Source organism: Engraulis encrasicolus, chromosome 8, assembly GCF_034702125.1.
Source record: "Engraulis encrasicolus isolate BLACKSEA-1 chromosome 8, IST_EnEncr_1.0, whole genome shotgun sequence".
In the NCBI taxonomy this organism is placed as follows: domain Eukaryota; kingdom Metazoa; phylum Chordata; class Actinopteri; order Clupeiformes; family Engraulidae; genus Engraulis; species Engraulis encrasicolus.
Window position 1 is genome coordinate 8,530,844 of NC_085864.1, and position 21,583 is coordinate 8,552,426.

The following is a 21,583-nucleotide window of genomic DNA, read 5'->3' on the forward strand; positions in this document are numbered from 1 at the left end:
TAGTGCTGTAAGGATTTCTTAGTATTGCTTGGACAAATGGATACAAATATACAGTAGGCCTACATCAATGTCTTGTTACAACTGACTGACATATTATAGTCAATAAGTGTGAAATACTGGTATAATATAGCCTACCACGCAACAAAAGCCCTGGTGAGAGAGAGAGAGAGAGAGAGAGAGAGAGAGAGAGAGAGAGAGAGAGAGAGAGAGAGAGAGAGAGAGAGAGAGAGAGAGAGAGAGGGAGAGATAGAGAGAGAGAGAGATATTTGGGTTTTCAATGAAATGCTGACATACTTATACTGTATAACATTAAGTGCCATACAGCACAGTGCATGTTGTGGATGAAGTGCTATACAGTATTTACTACACTGTTCCTATTGTGTTACGTGCTGTATGGCCAACCAGAGAATAGGCCTACAGTCAACATGGGCAATGGCTCATATACAGTCTAATTATCACACTTGATCATGAGACTAAAATACAGTGGATCATATTTCAATGAAATTCAGACCATCTAATGCAAGTCATTTAGTGCCACGCAGCATGCCTTAATTTCCTGATGCGGTTAAAGTTCCTCTACTAAACAATGTGTTGTGTATAACATGCTGCGTATCATATCCATTATACCTATTACTTTGTTATATGGCCAAATTGGGGACACAATCTGCTGTCAACATGAGCCTAGCGCCTAATTACCTAACAGATCTGTCAGTATTCAGTGATAACCTTCGGGGCTTTTGGTGAAGGTGAATAGGTTTGATGTGGCACGAGGGCGCCCTCTACAGGGCAGGGCAGGGTGGTCGTTATTTGTCCGTTTGACCTCTAAATTTAAGACAACGTCCACTGGGCACTGTATAATGTATTAGGCGTTAGATGAATTTCCAGGCTTACTATTGTTTGAACCACTTGAATTTTGTTTCCGTACAATTGGTTACGTTTCACCTGTTGAAAATTAGGGCGTCGTCTGAAGTAGGCTACCACCAGCCTCCACAGAAACATCCCACAGGTCTTTAAATCATCCCTAGTCTACATCATCGCATGACGATGATGGTAGAACAGACTACAGTGATATGAGAAAAAATCACCCGCTGCCTCCGCACGATAAGGTTATTCCCCGGCACAAAGCTGGGCTATCACATCGGAGCAATACACACGCTCAACCTCCCCCCGGTTGTTGCTGTTGCCAGAACGTGCAGCGCGTTGGCGTTGATGATGATGGGTGAAGTGCGCGCGTGTGTATGAGAGCGTGCTGAGAGAGAGAGAGAGAGAGAGAGAGAGAGAGAGAGAGAGAGAGAGAGAGAGAAGGAAGAAGGAAGAGGAGGAGGGCGGATGCGGAGGCTCAGATAAAATAGGCAGCCTACTATTGGACTGTGGAGAGGCACGCACGCTATTGCAGGGGCTATGCGTCTACTGGGCTTACACTACGCTGGAGAACTGACAAGATGCTCCGTCTAAACCGCCGAGAGGAGGCTGAGAGGATACGCTTCAGCATCACTGAGGTCCAACAACTGACACCATTTTAGCATATTCAATCGTCATGTTTACTGTTAACGTTGCAATTGTTTGATACATCTTGTCGACCAGCCACGTAGACTGCTTTCGGACGCCGATGGAGAACATGGGAGAGATGTGTATGTTCTCACGAGGCAGCAGTCGACGCTTGCATTACGCACTGCGATTTAAATAGCGCATCATCCCGTGGAACGTGTGGCGTTTACGCCAATCCTGATCACGACTTTGAAGTCACAGGCCAGGTAAGGGTCCTGAATAGCCTCTGTCAATGAATCATCTCTCTGCTTGCCGTACTGCCTGTCGTGTGAAATTCTACTGCATAACTGACTCTTTAGCTTTGGTGTTTCAATAGGCGCTACTGAAAACATAGCTTGGTTAGGCATCGGTGTGCCAGAGAAGCGTAGCGTAGCTCTGTTCTCACGGAGCTCTGTTTCAATGCAGTAGTTCATTCCTTTTATCCGGTAGCCTTGTGTCAATGATGTAGCTTAATGTGGATGGTTGGGTACACATGCGTGTAACACTGTAGGCCTACGGATGTAACACACACTGCTTGTTAAAATGGTAGGCTATTAACATGTTATTTCTCTTAAATTATGCCTAACATAAAAACACAACATAATAACAACATAACCTAGCTTAACATAACATAACATAACATAACATAACATAACATAACATAACATAACATAACATGTAAATAAGAACTAACAAGAAAGACATGTACAATTTGATGGAGTTTGAGTGTGAGAGAGACAGCACACTACATAGTGGTTAAGAAAACCTGTTATTTTTTGCCTAGAGCAGACACGATATGATAAACTACTACAAGTGACTGTCTTTGTCTTTGTTCCCATCCACAGCACCAGCCAGTGCTCTCTCTCTCAATAGAGCCTCGCTACACTCACCTAGGCTAGCGCCCAGATATACCTGAGAGGGGGCCGCCCGCCCCGTGGTCAGGTGAGCCGCGATGCTCCAGCAAAACAACAACAACAACTACCCGTGTCTGGAGCGCTCAGTGCTCCAGCACGGACGCAAGAGCGGCGTGCCCTTCGCCATCCCCATCGAGTTTGGCGACATGTCCCTCATCAAGACCCTCAGGGCGTGGGCGCGGAGCGGCATGCCAAGTGCCAAGCCGAAGGGCGGCGCCACCACCACGGCACCTCTCCACCACCAGCCCCACCTGGCAAAGTCGCCGCAGTGCCCACCAGGCAATGTCTCGTCGTCTGCTCCAGGCATTGGGATGGGCATGGGCAATGGCACAGGCACAGGCACAGGCACAGGCGTTCCTCTCACCACCCGGTCCACTGCCCAGACTGGACCTGGGAGAACAGCGGTGGTGGGGGGCAGTGGGCAAACGGGCCTGGGGGCGCTAGTTACTGTAGCAACCCTGAAGGCGTCGGAAGGCGGGCGCCAGACACAGACGCGTTGCCTCCTGCTGAAAGCCGAGGGGAGGAACTACGTATGTGCCGTCACCGGCCCTGGAGGTGTTGGTGGTGGTGGTGGTGGTGGTGGGGGCGGCAACTCCAACAGGTGTCCGGCCGGCACCACGGCCCCTTCCCGTGCTACCCTGGTGGGCAGCTGGCTAAGAGAGACCATGGTCGGGTCAAAGGACTCCTCCTTCTCCTCCTCCTCCTCCTCCGGAGCTACGAGGGTGGGCCAAGGAGGACCGTGCGACGGGGAGGTGTTTCGAGTGAAGCCCCGGCCGGCTAAGAAGTGGCGAAAGCTGAGCAGCTCCAGCAGCGGCGGCAGTGGCACGCATGCAGGAAACGCTGACTCGGCTCCTGGCAGCAGTGGCAGCGGCAGACAGGTGCGCGATGCTAACGGCCTTCAGAAGTTGGAAGAGGGCCAGGAGCAGAATCAGCATCCCCACCACCACCAGCAGCAGCAGCAGCAGCAACAGCATCAGGACCAGGTGCAAGGAGCCAGAGGAGAGGAGTGTGTGAGTGCGCGGCTCAATAGCGGCGCTCACGGGAAGAAACACGGCAGCCGCGGGACGGGACAGAGGGCCGGCAACGGCAGGACGAAAGAACGCAGCAGAGGAGGAGGTTCAACCAACGCGAGGAGGACACGCGTGTCCAAAAAGGACCGCTTGCACGTGGAGCGGTCAGATGGCGTGGCGTTGGCAGTGGCGAAGGAGAATGTGGACATCACAAACGTCCCTTGTCACGAGAACTGCTCCTGTCCAGCAGAAAGTGACATTAGCAAGACCTGGAACGACTGTACCACAGAAGCCAGCAGAAACATCAATGAGATCGAGTCCAGCCTTCAAAGCAGCCATTTCACAGAAGCCGGTAATAGTAAAAATGATGATGACAACACGCCTACGCACACAAACAACCTAGAAGTTATTAACAAAGACACCACAGGCTCCGTAGATAGAACCGGAGACATTGATGTCCGTTGCACTAACGAGCAAAATACAAACGCTGAAGATACAAAAGATGCAACATCGAGAGATACCGATCCTGCCGTTGTGGATGGCGGTCTGACAAGCAACACGTGGGTCAGTACCTTGAGCCCCGACAGGCACCATTGCACAGAGCTGGGCCTGGAGAAACAGCACTGCTGCTGTAAAGACACAGATCCTAGTTTCACGCTGGGCAGCAAAGAACCTTTGCCTGAGCCTGTAGTACAGCAGGCCTACATAGAGAGAGCATCAGCAGCGGAGGCGGAGGAGGAGAGAGTAGATAAAGAGGCCCTGGACAGGCAGCCGCCGCCGTCCTTGACAGATTTACCGCCCCCCGCTGGACACGGCCGCTGCTGCGCTGTCGGAGGGGACTACTGTGACGGCAGCGGTGGTGTTGGTGGAAGAGCAGTAGAGGGACAAGATGAAGTGGAGAGCACTAAATCAAATATCCTCAGCGCAGCGGCAGAGGCAGTGGCAGCTCCGGAGACGGAGGAGGAGGAGGAGGAGGTGGAGGTGGTGAGTGCGTTTGCCCCCGAGCGACTGCCGGTGACCGTGGAGGACAAATCTGAGTGGAATGCAGACGGCGGGGTTCAGGCATCAGCAGCAGCAGCAGCAGCAGCAGCAGCAAAGGATTATGGGAATGAAGGCCAGGGCTGCGGCTCAGGCTCAGGCAACGGCTCAGAAAAGGCTCCCAGCACCTTAACTCTTGCAGAGGAAATAGAAGAAGTGGAGGAGGAAGGAAGAGAAGAAAGAGAGAGAGGAGAAGAAGGAGGAGGTAGAGGAGGAATCGGTGAAGAACAGAGGGACTTGTGGATTAGATCGACCGATAATAACCCTCGGACACCTCCCGCACTGAGCAGTCTGAAAGAGAGCAGTAGCAGCACCCCCACCACCGTGACCCCTCCTCCCAGCCCCAAGGCTCCCACAGTGAGCAGTTCAACACAGTGCAGCAGTGCTACCCTCACCCTCACCCTCACCCTTCCCCCCTCCACCACCACCTACTCCACCCCCTGCACCTCCACCAATGCTCCCGCCGCCGCTACTGCTGTCGCACATGCTTGCCCTAATCCCACCGCCCCGGACTCCATGGCAACAGGCCTCCCAGGCCCGCGGAGGGAGCGGGCGGAGGCCAGAGGTGGGGCCAGGACTCTGGAGACTCGGGTGGCCGAGACGGAGGGAGAGGCGGAGGAGGAGGACCAGGAGCAGGCATGGGCAGGGGCAGAGGCAGGGGCCGAAGTTAAAGACTCCAAGGACTGGTCTGGACTCCACTCTGAGGTAGACGGAGAGAAAAAGGATCATTTCGAGGCTAAGGAAGCTGAGTGCTGGTCCACTGGGGAAGAGGGGGGAGAGGACTGGGCAGTGGTAGAGGCTGGGGTCACGGCTACAGAAGCTACAGACTGGTTCTCTGGGGGGGAGGGGGAGAACCAGGCCAAGGTGGAGGGCAGGGCTGAAGGTAAACAAGCCCAGGGCTGGTCTGGGGCAGAAGAAGAGTGGGCCGAGGCGGGGGCCACATCTAAAGAAGCTAACTGCTGGACTGCGGAGCAAGAAGGAGAGGTGGAGGAGGAGGCAGAGTCCAAAGAGGCCAAAGCTACAGCGACCGAGGCCGATATTGAGGCACTGAGTGTGGGGCAAAAGCAGCCACCACCACCACCACCAGGGCACCACCTGGAGGCTGAGAACCACACAGCAGACACAGTGGCCTCAAACGGACAGATCGTGGAGGGTGGAGGAAGAGGAGGAGGAGCAGGAGGAGGAAGAGAAAGGCATGAAGGTGATGAGGAAAAAGAAGATGAGGAGGAGGATGAAGATGAGTTCGGAGGGTTCATGCAGGCGGGGGAAGATGGCTTCTCAGAGTTCCACCAAGTGCCTTGTGGGATTGCGGAGGTCTCTGGTAAGTTCCTTTCGTGCCACCTCCCTGCTGTGTGTGTGTGTGTGCGTGTGCATGTGTGTGTGTCCACTTCCTTGCATAAGCGGGCTAATCTTCAGGCTAAAATCTCTGCCAGAACTGTTTGCACACATAACTGACTGCCATAAACATGCACAGACACGATGGAAACTGGGACAGTGAAAAAGGGGGCAGGTGTTTAACAAAGCGTTTACAGCATCAACAACCACAGCACAACAACAACAACAACAACAACAACAATCAGTGCTTTGTTGTGTGTGTGTGTATGTATGTGTGTATGTTTTGATGGATAACTAAAATTAGACAAAAGTCTGGCACATTGCCTTCAAACCAGCTCACCTAGAGAAGTGAGAACGAGCGGAGAGGGGAGGAGAGGAGAGGAAAGGAGAGGAGAGGAGATGAGAGGAGAGGAGAGGAGAGGAGAGGAGAGGAGTGAAGGGGAAAGGTGGAGGAGAGGCGAATGTGAAGAAGAGAGAGGAGAGGAGAGGGGAGGGGGAGAAAGCCCAGGTGAAAAACCCATACACTTAAAGTGTACTTTTTTTGACCGCACTTAGTACAAAGTGTACTATTTTCGGCGATTTAAAGTGCGCTTCATTGCACTATTAGTGCGCTGAAGCACTACTAAAGCAGTACTTCAGCACACTTGCAGCACACTGAGGATGCTAAATTGGCACCGCTTTTGGACAACTTTAAGTGCACTACAAGCATACTTTTGAAAGTTTGCTCCAAACACGCTTTTCATGCATTCGTATGGCATTAATAGTGTGCTTGAGTACACTTCTATAACATTTTATTGTTACTAGAAGTACAATAAAAGTATATTAACTTCATGCTTCTTTGGACTACATTGGAACATTTTAAATATGTAAAAAGTATATCATATTAAGTATTGTAAATATATAACAGGTATGCTTGAAGTATATTTACAGTACACTCCCAAGTACAACGAATAATATAAATGTAATACTACAATCCATGCTGGTTCTCAGAGCTTGTACATTACACACAGCCACATGTTACAGTATGCATGCCTAGCACGACTGACATTTACAATCATTGCATTGTTACAGAGATTTCAGATACACATTTCACTTTACTTCATTCTTGTTCCACCTACCTACAGTTGATCATTCGAATTGATCACGAATGGTGGCCCTTGATTCTTTGTTTGAACAACTAGTTCCAACTTACCTCTCACCATGATATCTTGGGAAGTGTGAGTCTATATATACCAGAACATATACGTGACCATCATAATGACGGTGGGAACATGGCCATTTTTTGTGTACCACTTTAAAATGTTAAAACTCCTACAATAAATGCAGAATATAACAATGAGTAATATTTTCATGCAAACCAAAGATATTCCTTAGAGGTAAATGGCTTTCTGTTTGAGAAATGTAGCTCCAAGAAGTGCATTGCATGATGGTACATGGGTCATTTCACGTGAAATCAGACACTTTGGGACCCGACCGACTCGGATTTCAATCATACTTGGTGTGCCTTTTCAGTAGCAAGGTAGCACCACAGAACTGCATTGGTTTGAATCTGACACTAATATTAAGGGAGAAACAGACTAGGAAAGGTTTACATGTGAGGGTAGGACACTATACATTCAGCCTTGAATATATCAGTCAGTGTTAGTCACAAAAAAATGTCTGTGTTGTTGTTTGAAAGCTCATTTCTGGCTCTACATATTACACAATCACCTTGGAATACAACTACTCTCAGAATATGAATTATGATAAATTGAAAAATTAAAAATTGAATATCTAAAAAACTCATATTTTAAAATGGCCAGTTCCTTGTCCAAACGTAGCCGGCAATGTCATGAGCAGCACCTAAAATGCTGGTGTTCGGTTTGTTATTCATTTCAGAGAGAATTTGACTCACAAATATGGCGTCATACAGACCACTTACTAATAATATGGTAATACCATAGTAGCATCACATGACAAAACAAAAACAAAACAAAAATGGTCAGTGTCCATGGTTCCCAGGTTTCAGAAACTAAGGCAGATGGCCATTTATACACACCAAATGATGATATGTGAATGTTTGAACATTCCTTCTCTGTGTACCTGTGCCATCTTCCCTTTACCGTACTTTAAAGAGATAATCAATGGCTACACTCTCATTTTGTACTCTACCAGTGCATTTGAAGCAACAGCTGTGTCTTTTGTAGATAATGTTTAAGTACGTCCCGTTGCAGTTACAGGTTCCACTACCAGAAGCACATCCTGATGATCCATGACAAGTCTATCTGGTCTGAAGGGAAAAGTGAAGGATGGAGATGGCCCATGAGGATGCAGAAAGGTTAATTTTTCCTCTCCAGTGCTCGGCATACATTCCTCAGCACATGCTAGCCACCAGTTGCCATCATATACAGCTACAACATACCCTTTGATGCTTGAAAATGTAACACATTCCTTTACTGAGCTCACTCTTTCAACTCTGCCTTCTCTGAATGCTGAAAATGGCCTAACTTCCACTGTGTCCTTTGACAATGGGCAGAAGCTGTGTAGTTTTTGAGTACCTGGAATAGTTCTTGCAGATTCAAACCTTTTCAACAGGTTCTCAGCTTCATGATGGTACATCTCTGTTGTGGCAAACTGGCAATGGATGTTCTTGACATTATCCTTGACAAATTCAAACAGTTGGTATGGCGTTACAATTTAATTGTCAATAGGACGTTGCAGACTTGCTCGTGCAGCAAGCCATTTAACTGTCCCTCCAACGCCATCACATGGACCTTTGCCAAAGTGCCACTCTGCAGGTATGTGAAAATCTGCCTCGTGGTGGCACAAATTTGTTGTGTTTTTAAGGTTCTTATATTGTGCAGCACAGCCATCAGAAAAAATATAGGATCTTCTTTGGACGTTCTGTCATTGATGAAGTGTCACTGAGGAACTGAATTAGGAGCTTCTGAAACAGATGTACAGCAATTGTATCATGAATGTTGCAGTCTGAAATAACAACAAAACAGATTTTTTTCCCAGTTTCAACTGATCTTGGTAGTAGCATACAAATGGATGGATTGTGGCCTGCACTGGTTGTTCCAGTGAAATGATTGAATAGCATCTTGAATTACAAAACTATAGTTTAAAAAACGTTCCTGGTTCAAGGGAGTCAGTCAGGATAATGTCAAGAACATCCATTGCCAGTTTGCCACAACAGAGATGTACCATCATGAAGCTGAGAACCTGTTGAAAAGGTTTGAATCTGCAAGAACTATTCCAGGTACTCAAAAACTACACAGCTTCTGCCCATTGTCAATGGACACAGTGGAAGTTAGGCCATTTTCAGCATTCAGAGAAGGCAGAGTTGAAAGAGTGAGCTCAGTAAAGGAATGTGTTACATTTTCAAGCATCAAAGGGTATGTTGTAGCTGTATATGATGGCAACTGGTGGCTAGCATGTGCTGAGGAATGTATGCCGAGCACTGGAGAGGAGAAACTGAACTTCCTGCATCCTCATGGGCCATCTCCATCCTTCACTTTTCCCTTCAGACCAGATAGACTTGTCATGGATCATCAGGATGTGCTTCTGGTAGTGGAACCTGTAACTGCAACGGGACGTACTTATACATTATCTACAAAAGACACAGCTGTTGCTTCAAATGCACTGGTAGAGTACAAAATGAGAGTGTAGCCATTGATTATCTCTTTAAAGTACGGTAAAGGGAAGATGGCACAGGTACACAGAGAAGGAATGTTCAAACATTCACATATCATCATTTGGTGTGTATAAATGGACAACTGCCTTAGTTTCTGAAACCTGGGACCATGGACACTGACCATTTTTGTTTTGTTTTTGTTTTGTCATGTGATGCTACTATGGTATTACCATATTATTAGTAAGTGGTCTGTATGACGCCATATTTGTGAGTCAAATTCTCTCTGAAATGAATAACAAACCGAACACCAGCATTTTAGGTGCTGCTCATGACATTGCCGGCTACGTTTGGACAAGGAACTGGCCATTTTAAAATATGAGTTTTTTAGATATTCAATTTTTAATTTTTCAATTTATCATAATTCATATTCTGAGAGTAGTTGTATTCCAAGGTGATTGTGTAATATGTAGAGCCAGAAAAGAGCTTTCAAACAACAACACAGGCATCTTTTTGTGACTAACACTGACTGATATATTCAAGGCTGAATGTATAGTGTCCTACCCTCACATGTGAACCTTTCCTAGTCTGTTTCTCCCTTAATATTAGTGTCAGATTCAAACCAATGCAGTTCTGTGGTGCTTCCTTGCTACTGAAAAGGCACACCAAGTATGATTGAAATCCGTGTCGGTCGGGTCCCAAAGTGTCTGATTTCACGTGAAATGACCCACATGCATGATGATGCATGATGGGTAAATGCACTTTGTGTAAGCACACTTTGAATATATTTGGATGAAGCACAATCATGGTGCACTTAGAAAAAGTATACTTCCAATATGTTAAAGTGATTTACTTTAAAGCGCACTATAGAAAATCACACTTCGAAGTCACTTGGGTGAAGTATAATCATAGTGCACTTAAAAAAAGTGCAATTGCAATCACTATTAGAACACTATTAGTATATTCCTCTAAATACACTTTAGCCAAACATCTTCTAAGTGCACTTTATGTATGGTTCGCAAAGTGTACTTTCTTTGAGAGCAACTTAATTACATCTAATTTTAAGTACACTTTAAATAAGCATATTGTAAACATACTTTTTCTTAGCACAAAAAGTGTGAGTGCGCTTTTAACATACTAAGTACACTTCAGTCGTGCTTTTATTGTACTAAATTGAACCACTTTTTCACCTGGGAGGAAAGGAGAGTGTGAGACGAGATGAGAACAGAGGAGGGAGGAGAAGAGAGGAAACAAGAGGAGAGGAGAGGGGGATAGAGGAAAGGAAAGGAGAGGAGAGGGGGATAGAGGAAAGGAGAGGAGAGGAGAGGGGGATAGAGGAGAGGAGATGGGAATGGGGGGGAGAGGAGAGAATATGACGGGAGAGCGTGATGGGAGAGGAGAGAGAGGGAGTGTGTATGTCTGTGTGTGGAGCAGGAGAGGAGAGAGTGTGTCTGTGTCTGTGTCTGTGTGTGTGTGTGTGTGTGTGTGTGTGCGCGTGCGCGTGCGTGTGCGTGTGTGTGTGTGTGTGTGTGGGTTTCTCTTTTGTTTGTGATCAGAGCAGATGACTGGCGTGTATTCCCAGAGCTCATGACATTATTCAGTACGTCTACTTTACTTTGCTTTGACCTGAATTCAGAGCACTGCAACACACACACACACACACACACACACACACACACACACACACACACACACACACACACACACACACACACACACACACACACACACACATTATTCTAGCTCTCTTGCCGCCCTCTCTATATCTGTCTATCTCCAAACTCTTGTGAATAATTATGGAGGCCTCCTGCAGCTCGCGGGGGCAGCGCTGAGGTGTTGCCCTGTGATGTGCCTAGGGCACAAGGACGCGTGTGTGTGTGTGTGTGTGTGTGTGTGTGTGTGTGTGTGTGTGTGTGTGTGTGTGTGTGTGTGTGTGGTGAGGTGAGGTGTTGGATAATGAGAGAGAGAGAGAGAGAGAGAGCAAGAGAGAGAGAGAGATAGAGAGAAAGAGAGAGAGATGAGAGAGAGAGATGAGAGAGAGTGAGGCAGACTAGACCTCTAGGAGAGGGAGGAGTCCCACTTGGCCCATCAAAACTCATTATGGAGCCCACTGGCAGCATAAACATACAGTACGGTACAGTGTAATGCAGTACAGTACAGTGAAGTATAGTGCTGCAGTGTAGTGAGTACAGTACAGTGCAGTACAGTACAGTGAGGTAAGTGCAGTGTAGTGAGTACAGTACAGTGCAATGCAATGCAGTACAGTACAGTACAGTACAGTATAGTACAGTACAATACAGTTCAGTGCAGTGCAGTACAGTACAGCGCAGTACAGTATAGTACAGTACAATACAGTTCAGTGCAGTGCAGTACAGTACAGCGCAGCGCAGTACAGTACAGTGCAGTACAGCGCAGTACAGTATAGTACAGTACAATACAGTTCAGTGCAGTACCGTGCAGTGCAGTGCAGTGCAGTGCAGTACAGTACAGCGCAGTACAGTATAGTACAGTACAATACAGTTCAGTGCAGTGCAGTGCAGTGCAGTACAGTACAGCGCAGTACAGTACAGTACAGTGCAGTGTAGTACAGTGCAGTAGAATACAGTGCAGTACAGTAGTGTAGTGCAGTGTAGTGCACTACAGTGCAGTGTAGTACACTACAGTGTAGTACAGTACAGTACAGTGCTGTGCAGTACAGTGTAGTGCAGTGTAGTACAGTAGAGTACATTGCCTCAGTGCCTAGCACATCTTACTACACTACCACTTACGTATCATAGGATATATTAGCAGCATACACATACACTGTCTACTACTTATACTTTGAGCGGGTGAGGCATACATGCAGTGTGCACTTGTGTGCTGTGTCACAATGACAATGGGAGTTGTAGATTCCCAGGTGGGATTTCCACTTTCACTTCACTCATCACAGAGCACACAAGCAGTATACACACTAGGCCTACACAAACTCAGTGCCTACACAGAGATACGTTAGTGTTTGACATAGAGGATAAGCCAGATCCTTGTATTAAGGGTGCAAACATACAGTATGTACAGTATAGACACTTGTTCAAACACACACACACACACACACACTGACAGGCTGGCTTACCCAAACACTATATACAGTATACTACCGCCACTTGCGCGCATGCACGCACGCATGCACGCACGCGCACACACACACACACACACACACAGTTAACACGCATCATTCTCTCTGTGCCCTCTGTCTGTAACAAACAGCAGATGATCTAAGTTACAATCTACATGATAATAATCTTCAGCAAGCTGCAGCAGAAGGAAGGTGATCTGAATAAGATATGTAGAGTGCAATGTTTAGACATGAAGTTGACATTGTTTTTTCTGTCACTCCTAAAGTTTAACAGTCACAGACTGTAAAGGTGTGCAGCGTTTTAAATAGGAAATTAACACTGAATAATGTGCTGTCAAGGAGCTGCATGCAGGTGTTATAGTAATGGAGCGAAACTTTTTTTAATAGTCGAACGTGAAACAGAGGTGTTGTCGTGGAACTGGAACATATAGTAGTATAGTGTAGTGTAGTATAGTATAGTATAGTATAGTATAGTATAGTAGCCCATAGTATAGTGTAGAATTACAATCTACAGATCCATCTATATTAAGGGTGTTCCAATAATGTATGCGCTTTCAATCATGGTAAAGTAGGTGTTTAGTAAAGTTCATCAAATTCTCAAAGTGTAAAAAAAATTCCAGATATGTATTGTTTTGTCAGCCCCTCTTTTCAAGCTGATGTCTAAACTGTATGCTTTGACACCTGCCACAGTTACTGCAAATGAACAGAAAGGTAATGCAATAAAATGATGTCTGTAAAGTGTGGTACACATTGAAAATGAAATTAATTCTAATGAACACATACTTTGCAATTAATTAAAGTATGTATACTTTTTTGGATGCCTCTCCATGTGTACAGTACGTATGTATAGTGTACATGTGATTTGACTTCACATTTCCCCCCTGTGCAAAACAGTGTTGTTGGTTTAAACACTTTGCCATGAATGAAATTGAAGATGAACGAAGGGTTTTGTATTTGAAATCTGAAGCGGTTTTGTTCCTGCTGCTAAATGTTGCCTTGTATGTGTGTACTGTCCTTGAACCTGCAGACAAAAGTGACGCAGCATCTTGGCAATCTGATTGGATGGCCAGCTCAGCCCACCAATCAGATGAGTCGTGGGCTGCCTTCGACCAGGAAGTGGGCGTAGACCAGGCCTGCGGGGCGGAGCTGGCGTCTGGCCAGTGGTGGCCCTGCTCTGCTACTAAAGATACAGTGGACCACTCCAACACAGTAAGCCGCCTTCTCACCCTTCTCACCCCAATTTCCCTTTTTTTGTCTGGAGAACTGCATGAAAAAATCATCACACATTAGTGGCAGACGGCCTTCTATGCCTCATTTTAAATTTCTTTACTGAAGAATGCACAAAAAATAACCCATACAAATCTTTCAGAGCTCTTTAGATGAACAGGCCTACTTTTTGTCCTGTCCATTACCCTCCAAACATCCCCCTCCACCATCACTACGGCAGCCCTTTGATATTTTTATATATAAAAATAAAAACATATTTTAAGTATACTGTGCTAAATAAAATACATTTTAAATATATTATTTAAATACCACTGCCATTTTCATATCCTCTTTCCAAAGAAGGGACTTGTGGTCTGAAACATCACTCATGGTGATTTAAAGCTGTAGAGCTGTTAGTGTTCATACCTTTAATTCTTGTCCAGTTTGCTTTGCTCCCCCCTCTGATGCTGTTGTTTCCATGGGGCGTCTAAGCACCACTGTTTCTGAGAGAATAATGTGGGTGGCTACACATTTGGGACTGACCATTTTGTCAACACATCTCTGTTTGTTCAATTAAAATATCTCCAAATTGCAATAAACTGAAGACTTGCTTTGAAGTTGCACCGACACCCCCCCCCCCCCCCAAACCCCATGCTAATGAGACTGAGTGAGTAATTGCGTCTCAAATAGGCCGTACTTAAATATTCCAGTTTTGTCCAGGATGAATAATGAATCGCATCAAATCTGAATATTTTAACTGTAGTCTCATCCATCTACGCCACAGTCATCGGAGGGCTGTGGAGCGGAGGGGCTAAGGACTAATTAATTAATGCTAACGACGGACTGTTTGCGTTTCCCCTTACAGCTACATTACTGTGGCATAGGAGATTCTTTATTTCTGTAATTCCGTTTACTTATTTCTGTAATTCCATTTATTTACGTTGTTATTTGAATCATGACATGGCTAGACTGGTGCCAACTTTAAACTAAGTAACGCTTGTGTACCAGTAGACCTATACAGTATGCATCTCAACTGTACTACTTCAGTACTACTGCTTCACAACACAAAAAAAACAAACAAGTTGGCAAACTCGGATATGTTGTTATTCTGCAAAATGATCAACCATCACATGGTTGTGCTGTACGTAAATATTTCCCTCCCTTCTTTACATAATAAGGAAACATGTTGTGAATGGCTTCAAATGACCCTTTGTCATGGAACAAGGAAACTGATTCAGCCAAATATTGGCACTGCCGAGACCTCTGAAATGGCAGGAAATAGACATGTTGGACATACAGCACTTCCTGGTACTGTACCTTAAAGCCATGTTCTATCTGTCAGGTTGCCAGGGCAACAGTCTTGCCCCTCGTAACCCTGGCCTATTATTATGGGGTGGACGTGGCAAACCTCTGTCTGGCCTGAACCAGATGAGGGCCCCGTCAGCTCCAGTTTTAGATAGAGTAAATAGAATGTGCATGAGTCTACGAACCCTGGATCTTGAATCGGCATAAATTGTTCTTTTGGTGCATTAGGCATGATAACGCTTTTTAATGCAAATTATGTAATTCTAATGCAAAGACGCACCAGCACTAGTACACAACTGCACGGGTGTTTATATTACACTACATTTGCATTAATTAATACAAGGTCCACTATTTACAGAGGCTGCTGTGTACACTCCTCTATGGATATGGTATTACCGGCGCAAATGTTTTGTTTTGTTCCATTTTCATTAATAGGCTACATACTCAAATGTTCGGATTTTGGATAGTGTTTGCTTAATATTCCCAACCTGTCACTGTTTTGTATCAGACCGTATCTTTCTTTATCTGCTCCTGTATTGCTCTTTGTATCACTGGCACATATGTGGGCCCTCTTCAGTTTGTTCTGCATTGAAACAACATGGTACAAAATCGTTGGAGATATTGGCTATTGTGTATTTCCTCAATCTACCTAACTGGAACTGTTTTCAATCAGACTTAAATCTGGCTCCCGTGATCCTATCTTTATCACTGACACATATACATACAGTATGGTATATCATATATGTCTGTTTTGTTCAGTTTGTTCCATATAAGAAAAAATGAATGTTTAAAAAAAAATAGGCTACTAAACCATTTGGAGGTATAATGGCTAGCCATTAGCCTACTGTACCTAACCATCTTAACTGACTTATTAATCTCTTGTTGTCCACTCCTGTGTTCACCATGCCACAGCCAGGGGTCTTTCTGGCAGCCTTCCCACCTGTAGTCAGTGTGACCTTTAACCTCGATGGAATTCCAACTCTGAAGCAGCTTCTGCGGGGAGCGGCGGAACAGAAGAGCACCCCTGAGGACCATGGGTATGTGCAGAGCAAAGGGAACACGTTAGTGTTAGTGAGAGAGAGAGAGAGAGAGAGAGAGAGAGAGAGAGAGAGAGAGAGAGAGAGAGCGCGCGCATGCCTGTGTATGTGTGCAAGCCAGTGTGTGTGTGTGTGTGTGTGTGTGTGTGTGTGTGTGTGTGTGTGTGTGTGTGTGTGTGTGTGTGTGTGTGTGTGTGTGTGTGTGTGTGTGTGTGTGTGTTCATGCATGCCTCTGTGTGCGCATATGTGTGTGTGCGCATGCGCGTGCCTATGTGTGTGTGTGTGCGCGGGCGCACGCATCTGCATGTCTGTGTGTGCATCTCGGCAGGGTCCCAGTAGAATACAGGATCTGTAGTATATCAAAGAGATTGGCGCCATGCACATGGGGGAGCCAGATCACACAATCAAAGCAGGTCATCATTCTCGTCAGCTCCATAGAGACAAAAAAGTAGAGTAGCCCGTGTGCAACATCATTCTTGTTGTCCTTCATATTGCCTTCTCAAGGTCAGAAAGTGCAGGCTCCAAGTCTCAGGCTCCTGCATTTCCACAGTGCAACCCTGATGTGCTTATTTCCATAAAGTAACAGACAGGAAGTATTTGCATACAGGATAAAAAAAGACACGGGGTGACACAGGATGAAGCTAGGTGGTGTTGTTGCAGTGTGGAGTGGGTTACCTCGAGCAAGCAAATGAGAACTGCGTTCCACATTCCACATGTGATTTCACATATTGCAGTGAACATATCGCAGTCTACTATCTTCAAGCAATCGTTGCCCGGATTGCCGTGAAAAGGGGGACTGGGTCACCTCTAGTCTATTGTTCTTCCTTTAGTCTGTTCAATTAAAAGTCACTGAGGGCCACTTTAATCTTCAAATTCTTCACAGCAAAAGGGTCGAACATTATATTATACATAGATAGCGCGCCTATTTTTTCTTTTTGTTCAGACCTTGTGGAGGGCTAGAGGACCTTGCCATGTAACGGCCGGACCTGGCCCTGGGGTCTCCAACTGAATAGCCCTGGTCTATGGCCTGGTCTTATCCTGCAAGCTTCCACTCCGTTATTATGTCCCTCTCTGTACGAGATCAATTGCTTTATGTCAAGACGGCTCTGTCTTTACAAAACCACAGCACACCGCCCTCTAGTGGTTGTCACCAGAAAGTGGCAGGACCTCACAACAACAACTAAGCCATGAATTGAATTAACAGTCTGTGAACCTTTTGAGAACCGTTTGCATCTGGATGGCATCAAATGCAAAGTTTGCAAGATGCCAACAGTTAGGAGCTGGAACAAGAATAGTTTAGAGAGGGCAGCCAGATATTAAACAGATTATAAGTGGGTGGCTGATTTGCTTGCTCTCTCTGACCTTGGCCTGTTGTCCTTGAGCATGACACTGAATTGTTGCCAGTGGTCATGATAGCATGTTGCAATGTAGCATCTGTGTGAGTGAGTGTGTGTGTATGAGAGAGAGAGAGAGAGAGAGAGAGAGAGAGAGAGAGAGAGAGAGAGAGAGAGAGAGAGAGAGAGAGAGAGAGAGAGAGAGAGAGAGAGAGAGAGAGAGAGAGAGAGAGAGAATGTGTGTAGTATATGTGCAGGTATACACAGTCAATCACTTGAGGAAGCAAGCCACTATTTGCACAACCTAATGTAATACTTTCAAGCATCACCCAGCACATTCCTTTATTGTATTATTTAGTATCGGTGGTTTATTTTGAGCTTGTTATTGTGTGTTATTGAGTTTGATGTCCTTGTTTGTCAGGGAGAGGACCTTACTGGACGGATTCCAGGACCTGAATAAGATGCTTGGCCTGAAGCACAAGCGCACCGAATCTCCCTCTTGGAAACACCTGCTGTCATCCCTACAGGTGGCCCAGCATCACTCAGTAGGTGCTTTGCCTTGCCTTGTTAATATTATATCACAGTAGTGGTTCTCATGGGAACCCCTGGGGACCCAGGCCTGGCATATTGTCAGGGTGGAGTGTTAAAAATGCAATAGACTGCAATGGTTGTGAATGCAATAGGTAACGGTACAGTAGAGCAGGTTTAAACGGATCTCTGACATTTCTTTGACATGTGTGGTGTGGTTATGATTGGGTGGATGGAAAATGATCTGCTCCATTAGGGGTCCCCAGCCGCAAAAAGTTTGAGAACCCCCATTTTGCAGATGCTTTCATCCAAAGTGAATTATAACTGGGGCATACACTACAAAATACAGTGTGGACAGGTACAGAGCACAGAAATAGACTGTACACAAGCACTGTACTTAAAATGCAGAGTACAGTAAAACATTTTGTTATGAAGAGAAGGTTTCTTTCTATTACACCGGCCAAGGAGGTTGTGTTTTTTTACCTGCGTTGTTGGTTGGGAAAGTAACTTAGAAATGCATTCATGAATCTTATAATTTCTCACTGATGACTCCTTTGGGAATGGATTCTACAGGGATTGTATATTTAGTCTTGTGACATTGGGCCAATGGGGAAATATTGAGGAGAAATATCTAAAAATACAATATGCCACTATGGGAGTAAATAGCTGTAGTCTGTGTAAATATATACGCTGTAGGACGACACACAATATTGAGTGGTTTTATATTTTAATAATGAATACATTTGAGTAGATAATTGTGTCTCCTTCAACACTGTTTGCTTGTCTTCGAGTGCCTTTCTAGTGTACAGACACAAGGGGGTTTAGAGTGCTCAAGAGACATCAGACAATGTCAATCAGGTGCTCATCTGTACCAAATGACAAGTCAAAATTCAAACCAGAAGCAAAGAGCAGACTGAGGCACTCTGGGATTTGGGAAAATATATTAAAGCCTTTAACCCATTTTAGCCCAAGGCACCTGATGAATGCCTAAGCCCTTTCTGGGAAGGTGCCCTCTGCCTATTAAAACCTAAATATCTCTGTCTCCGAAGCACATAAAAACATGAAATATGTTGAATTTAAAAGCTAGGACCATCAACTTGTATTAGAATGTGTTAAATCAGTTAATTTAACTTTTTGAGTTATCCTGCTGACAAACAAACAGACAGAGAGACAGGCAAACAAACCAACACAACTGAAAACACAACCTCCTTGGCTGGCGGAGGTAAAGATCATGCCAAAGCTATTTAAACTCTGTTTATTCTATTCTAAAAATCCATTTGCCTTTCCCCAGTGTGTTTCTTTGTCCCAGTGCTCCACTAGCTCCCAGAGTAGAATAGAGTATCGGGGGCCACTGGTGTTTTGTAACAGGAGTGGGTAATTATCTCTCATCCAATTACATAACAGACTTACTTAAGTAGGTCTATAGGCTATACTCAAGAGCACACACACACACACACACACACACACACACACACACACACACACACACACACACACACACACACACACACACACACACACACACACACATACACACGCACACACACTCAAGCCGTGTTCATTCATTAAAAATAATGACTTACACTTCAGCGCTAATCATGTGTAACAAAGATGTGAACCCATGGAAATGGCTTTTGCATGCCAAAGTGATGGACTTATGACTTGTGATTTACAGCAACGGGTCCTATCTATGACTATAGCTTATTATTTGTACTTACAGTTATTGTTTCATTTCCCTACAATCGTTGATAGAGATTTTTCTCCTCACTTACAATGATAAAAGGGCTTTGATTTCTTGCATGAACAGAATTACTAAACAGTAAAAAGGTGTGTGTGTGTGTGTGTGTGTGTGTGTGTGTGTGTGTGTGTGTGTGTGTGTGTGTGTGTGTGTGTGTGTGTGTGTGTGTGTGTGTGTGTGTGTGTGTGTGTGTGTGTGTGTGTGTGTGTGTGTGTGTGTGTGTGTGCATGTGAACGTGCGTGTGTGCGTGTGAGCCTGGGTGTTTAGGTGCAATAGAGACAAAGTGTGTGTGTGTGTGTGTCCTACAGTAAATGTGTCATGTACAGCATTTCCAATGTCCTTCCCCATGCAGGCACACCGGAGTGACCTTCCCCAAGGTCATGGCCTCTCTGCCGGCCACCCATTGGTCAACCTGCACGCCCCACTGGCCAATAAGAGGAGGCTCTCCTACGACCTCAACAGGAACCACCTGCTGGCCTGATGACCTGCAGCCACCATGCAACCCTGCTTGTCACACACACACACACACACACACACACACACACACACACACACACACACACACACACACACACACACACACACACACACACACACACACACACACACACTATGCAGGCATGCTCGTGTGCACCCTCAAATTGTCTCTCTCTCTCACACACACACACACACACACACACACACTCAAGCCGTGTTCATTCATTAAAAATAATGACTTACACTTCAGCGCTAATCACACACACACACACACACACACACACACACACACACACACACACACACACACACACACACACACACACACACACACACACACACACACACACACACACACACACACACAGTCTCACACAGGCTCCGTCAGTATGTCTCTCTCTCCCATGGCTGCAGCAAGATCTCCTGAACCAAACCGCCACTTGGGCCATGCGTGATACTGATGCAAGACTGAAATATACTGTATATCGTAGAGATGCTGTCCTGTTCTGTCCTGTCCTGTCCTGTTTGTTTCTCTGTTGGTGTACCCCTCGTTTCCAGGCTTGCTTTATTTTTCGAGGCACTTGTAATTATTCTTCTAACTGTTTTCATTTGGGGTTTTTAGGTCTTGTCTGTTGTGAATTCTCTTCCACACTTTCACTGACGATAATGTCCTAATAGTGGATGAGGCCAGGGTTTTCTAAAATTGTTCCAACCACGCAAAGAGACATGCAGACCTGAATTCAGAACCTCTGATAGCTAGGACCTCATTTTTGGCCCCTCTTTCCCCTGGGCTCCGGGACAACTGAACCCTTTGTCCCCCGCTGTCAGACACTCTTTTATATACCTAAATTAGTGTAAACATGTGCTAGTGCCAAACCACCAGGTAACTGGATTTATCTGGTTCTGATCTATTACGGATCTATCCTCACAGTCACAGGCCCAAATAATGTTTTCAGGTCAACTAGCCCGTTCCCGCACCAGTCATGAACTAAAGTGCTTACCCACAAACTTCATATGTTCATACCGGGCGCTGAACTTTTCCATATATTACCATTTGTCACCTGGATGAACCTGCTGACGCCCACGTTGCCATCACGTTTTGCAGAGAAAACCAAGTACTTCCCGGTTTCCGGACGCTCAAAATTGCAGCGAGAACACACCGTCCGGTTCAGAGATTAGGTGCGGGAACGGGTACCGGTACTTTCTCTGTCAGCCTGAACGCGCCTGCTGTGATATGCGCCGTATGGGTTCTGTTGGCCTTCCCAACCACACATTAACCAGAGCAACTGACAAAATTGACAACTGACAAATGACCAATCTAACTTCATAAGGACAGTAAGTTTTCTTGATTTTAAGAAGCAGCACGGACACTTCTGACACCAGGGGTCACATCAATGTTTTTTTTTCTT

At 45.6% G+C, this 21,583-nt stretch overlaps 1 protein-coding gene across 1 annotated transcript; it reads left to right on the forward strand.

The window, feature by feature from the left end:
* The first annotated feature begins 1,464 nt into the window (after window positions 1-1,464).
* On the forward strand, window positions 1,465-20,208 carry si:ch211-14c7.2 (uncharacterized). The gene is made up of 6 exons (XM_063205934.1): window positions 1,465-1,754; window positions 2,373-5,810; window positions 13,577-13,758; window positions 15,973-16,097; window positions 17,853-17,976; window positions 20,050-20,208. The coding sequence occupies exons 2-6, from the start codon at window positions 2,480-2,482 to the stop codon at window positions 20,176-20,178; spliced, it is 3,891 nt and encodes a 1,296-aa protein (XP_063062004.1). The 5' UTR covers window positions 1,465-1,754; window positions 2,373-2,479; the 3' UTR covers window positions 20,179-20,208.
* The last annotated feature ends 1,375 nt before the right edge of the window (window positions 20,209-21,583 follow it).